Source organism: Ixodes scapularis, unplaced genomic scaffold (assembly GCF_016920785.2).
Source record: "Ixodes scapularis isolate PalLabHiFi unplaced genomic scaffold, ASM1692078v2 PGA_scaffold8__174_contigs__length_109621045, whole genome shotgun sequence".
Classification (NCBI taxonomy): domain Eukaryota; kingdom Metazoa; phylum Arthropoda; class Arachnida; order Ixodida; family Ixodidae; genus Ixodes; species Ixodes scapularis.
Window position 1 is genome coordinate 2,210,573 of NW_024609883.1, and position 4,947 is coordinate 2,215,519.

Consider the following 4,947-nt stretch of genomic DNA (forward strand, 5'->3'; position numbering starts at 1 on the left):
AATACCTCCGCTCGGAATCAGTCAACGAGCGCGAAGCGAAAGCGACAGGACGCAGTTGACTTCCGTACTGTTGCTGTAACACAGCCCCAAGACCATAGTTAGATGCATCCGTAGCCGAAACGATAGGAAGTGTTGGATCAAACATCGACAAAATCGGAGCACTTTTTATGGAAGCCTTTACATTTTGGAAACTGGCCTCGGCTTCCGGGGACCAGTGAAAGCGAACTCCTTTACGGAGAAGACGACGCATGGGCTCTACGACAGTTGAGCAATGAGGGATAAATTTACTGTAATATTCAACAAGTCCCAGAAATGCTTTCAGCTTTGCTGGTTCGGTAGGGGTTTCAAAATTCAGGACTGCATCTACCTTAGCGGAAAGGGGTGCTAGTCCTTCCGCGGAAAGATGGTGTCCCAGAAACGAAAGTTCTGTAACTCGAAAAACACCTTTACGATTTAGCTTCATCCCGGCTCGGGAGATACAAGAGCGGACCTGACGCAGATTCTCGTCGTGTTCTGCCTGCGTAGCACCGTAGACTATTATATCATCAAGGTAAAACTGGACTCCTTTGCAATCCTTCAGGATTTTTGACATGATGTTTTGAAACGCTGCAGGTGCCGAAGCCAACCCAAAACAAACGCGCTTGAATCTGAACAGTCCCTCATGCGTGATAAAAGCAGTGAGATCACGACTCACCGGGTCGAGACGAACTTGGTGGTAAGCGGACGCCAGGTCCAGCTTGGAGAAGCAACTGGCACCACGCAAGGAACCCAGTAGTTCATCGATGTGGGGTAGCGGGAAAGAATCGATGACTACCGCTTTATTTGGCGCACGGAGGTCAACACACATCCGGATACGTCCGTCAGTCCGCCGAACGACGACGATAGGTGAAACCCACTCGGAGGCATCCACTCTCTCGATCACACCTTCTCTCTCCAGTCTGAAAATCTCTTCCGAGACAGCATCCCTCAGGGTCATCGGAAGACGGCGCAGCTTGGACTGTACCGGTGGCACGTTGCAACGCTGCTTGATAGTATGGGTGGAATTCTTGACCAAACCCAAACCTGGACTAAAGAGATGTTCAAATTCTTCGAAGCCTTTGGGCAACTTGGACTGATCTGGAAGGAAAGGACTTGAAACTTGAGATGCATTTGTATTTTCATGGTGTAGCAGTTGTGCTGTGATTTCATGGTTTGTATTCTCAGGACTTGGGTTTTCAGGAAGATGTGGTTGATGGAGCCCATGGCTCTCAGGATGGCGTCGCGGAATCGCGGCTGTCGACGAATCGTGGTCAAAGTCCGCGGGAACTTTCGGAGTGGTCTCTTCCGAGACCGATGACGATGTAGACACGTTGGCACCCGAAGGTACAAAAGAAGATGACCGGGACCTTGCATCTCTAGATCCGGCCGCTTGGCGGTTTTGGCAGGACGTGATGGTGAACGGCCGTCGCTGCAGGGGGACCGCCGACTTCACATACTGCCGTGGAACTCCTCCTCCCTGAGCTGCATCAACATGCGAACAAACATAATCATTTTCATTTCTGATAATCTCATGCGCAACGCTTGGACGGCGTCGACGCCAAGTAGCGATCGTCCAGTCCGGGTGACAAAAAACTCCAACGGTGCATAACGATCCTTAAAAACAACTGGAGCGGTGAAGCATCCAAGCACAGGGATAGTGTCTTGCATGTAGTGACCAAGAGTTTTCGAGGGCGGACATAGTCGAATGTCGGAACTCCGTTGTACTTCATTAAACTCTCGTTCATTCAGAATGGACACAAAAGAGCCAGTGTCGACAAGGAGACGAAGAGGGGTTGTATTTACCTTGATGTCGGCCATGAAGGCATCCCGACGATAAACACCTCTTGCTGCTTGCTCGGCCGACTCAACGGGGACGCTCGGCAGCATCTCCGGCACCAGGGATGGCCCAACAATGTTCACAGGATCGTTACCTCCTGACGGCACATTCCGTGAAAACGGTCGGGCAGCGAAGTAACGGCCGGAGCCCTGGCCACGGCTCGGGAACGACGTTCGCCGCGGGTCACTGACGAAGGCCGCCGACGGTGGGCGGCGACTCCGACAAACCACCGCAAAGTGGCCCGTCTTTCCACACAAAAAACATGCCACACCAGACGCTGGACACTCGTTGCGGTTGTGGGCGCGTCGACCACAGAAGTTGCAGGGAACACCGACTCCTTCATCTCCGTGCCTTGAAGGAGGAGGGTAGCGCAGACGCTGGGGTGGGTGGTGTTGTAAAGTCCGGGGCACGTGACTGGAAGTGACGCCGGACCGGCCATCTTGCCACCGACTTCGGGAAGGAGCCGGCCATGGACCTCCATCTTGGACGTCCGGCGTTCCAATGGGCACGTGCGCAAAGACGCGCTCAACGGCTGCCGGCGCCGCACCGCTAGCACTGGGAGCTCGCAGGTGGAAGCTTTCTGTGGTGCGCGCAAGTTGCTCGTACTGCAGCGCGAGCTGAACGACACGGGTTAAAGTGGGTACCCCCGTCCCCACACACTCTCGAAGGATGCGGTCTTGGACCCGCTTAGAGTCCAACCCCTCCAAAAAGACCTCAGCAAGCCTCTCTTCCAAAGCGTCTCCATAAGAACAAAAAGACCCTTGGCGTCGCAGAGCGGTCAAGTACTCCGAGACGGTTTCTCCCGGGCGTTGGACGCGAGCGCGAAGCTTTTGGCGTTCCAGCGCGATACACCCACAAAACTCAAAGTGCTTCTCGATAGCACTCAAAAAGACTTCAAAAACATCGCCTTCCTCGGAAGCGGGAGTCTCATCGAGCTGAAAAGCGTCAACAATTCTCTGGCCCTTAGCCCCAAGCATGGAAAACAAGATCGCCTTTTTTCGACTAGGCGCAACACTGTCCAAGCCGGACGCCTCAAGGAACATCAAGAAAGTACGTTTCCACGCGGGCCATGCACGCTCGGGCTTGCCCGGAACTGGCAAGAAGTCGGGCGGTGATGGAACCGGCGCGAGCGCTGACGTGCCGGCAGCTACAGGAGGCTGTGTTCCATTATCCATTATATATATATGTTGTAGAAGGTTTTAGGAAACGATGCAAAAAACAGTGCAAACTCACATCTTACGTTGTCACGAGACGCATGCTGAAGGGAAGCAGCTGTCAGGGCCCATTCTCACTAGCCATGGAAAGTGTTCCAAGTGAAACGAAATGGATCAAAGAAGAAAAAAAAATCGCGTCGGCTCTCACGGCCAGTGCACCGAGACGCGGAGAGAACTACGGTTAACCACCTCGTCGCCAAAATTTGTAGTAATCTCCTCTACACGGCGGTACGAAAGGAGAGGACGCTAACAGCACTCACATGATGTGGCCGGGTAGGAAGCCGCGGCCCCGCGCGTTCGGGGCTTACGAAGAATGAGACAAAGACATGTTGCCTGCTGGGTGTCCCGTAGTTCTCTGACGTCGCTGACGGACGGCGGCTCTTTTATTAACATATGTCACGTGACATCATAGATGCATAAACACACATAACAACAAGATAAGACAACCCGATAGACTCACCATCAAAGCATACTAAACAGAACACACGTTGCGCCATCTGGTGGCAAAATCACTTATCACAGATCACTACAATGGCACATTCAAACAACGCCACAGAATATCAACAGATCTCAAGGGGCATTACCATCCGCCTATGTGAATGGGCTTCGTCACATTATTGAAAAAGGCAGAGCCGTAGAAGAAGAAGACCAGACATACGCCGTAGAAGAAAAAGAAAAGGACACTGCTCCTTAACGGCCATAGCCGTATCTCCCCTGAAGAAGATGCCGAATTGGCCTTGAAACGTTGGGTCCCTACAGAAGGGCTTGGTTGGTGTTCGAATTTTTTAATATTAATTACTCCCAACCAGACAGAAAATCTGTCAAATGTTTACTTTTAAATCTTTACGTATTGACTTCGGAGAGGAGACAGCGCAGCTCGCTAAACGGTATGTGAATTTTGCTCGGAGCATCTCTATTTTCAAGACTCACCTAGACTTTTCGGTTGCCTGCTGGGACTCCCATGTGGTTCCCCAAAGCCTTCGCATTAAGTGCCTCGTTCATACACCGGAAGGACACAAGATCCTCGAGCAGGCTGAGCGCCGTCTCATTGAAGCCCGCATCCACGAATGCCACGCCACTTTAAAGAAAAAGAAACTGGACCTTTTTTTCACTCGACGGCAGCTAGAATACAGCATTCCAGACGTATTCCCATCTCTACAGTCTTTCGCCGAAACTGTCGCCTCCACTGCTGCTGAAAAACAGCAAGTATCTCAAGGCAAAAAGTTTTCGAGACTGCAAAAGAGACAAACAACACAACGCAGCATCAACACCGCTACTTTTGTAACGAACCTCTCGTCCAGGTTACTCTCCCCCTGTGAGATTAATGTATTAGCCAAGGGCCATGGGTTTAACATGACCACAACGAGGCCGTCTTTGCCAAAAATGGTCGCAGCCCTTGAAGACGGCATCGCGCACATGAATCCAAGCTCTCGCGAACGAACCCGACAAAAGGTGATCGGCATCTTGTCTAAGATACCGCAACATCAGCGACACAACCTACCAAAAGAAGAAGTAAAAGCACTTCGAGCGCTTCGAGAAGATGACCAGATTGTGCTCCTTCCAGCCGACAAGGGCAACTCGACTGTCGTCTTGGACCGTGATGACTACGAGAAAAAGGTTCACGATCTTCTTGATACTTCCGCTTATAAAAAGCTGCCAAAGGACCCTACATAACAAGTCCAGGCAAGAATGATCAAAGTTCTAGCGGACATCTTCAAGAAGCACCCTGATTCAAGAAGCTTCCACCTGCGACTTCTCCGTAGGAATGGATCTGCTCCAGGCTTGTATGGCCTTTCGAAGATTCGCAAGCCTAGCGTTCCTCTTCGGCCTAATGTAGATTTTACCACCTCGCCACTTCGTGCTCTTTCCAACTATCTT

At 51.5% G+C, this 4,947-nt stretch overlaps 1 protein-coding gene across 1 annotated transcript; it reads right to left on the bottom strand.

Moving 5' to 3' along the window:
• Positions 1-1,410: 1,410 nt before the first annotated feature.
• On the bottom strand, positions 1,411-3,332 carry LOC121833448. The gene is made up of 2 exons (XM_042286754.1): positions 1,822-3,332; positions 1,411-1,500 (listed from the first exon to the last, which is right to left on the bottom strand). Exons 1-2 carry the CDS (start codon positions 3,028-3,030, stop codon positions 1,468-1,470), a joined length of 1,242 nt encoding a protein of 413 aa, XP_042142688.1. The 5' UTR covers positions 3,031-3,332; the 3' UTR covers positions 1,411-1,467.
• Between the last annotated feature and the right edge of the window lie 1,615 nt (positions 3,333-4,947).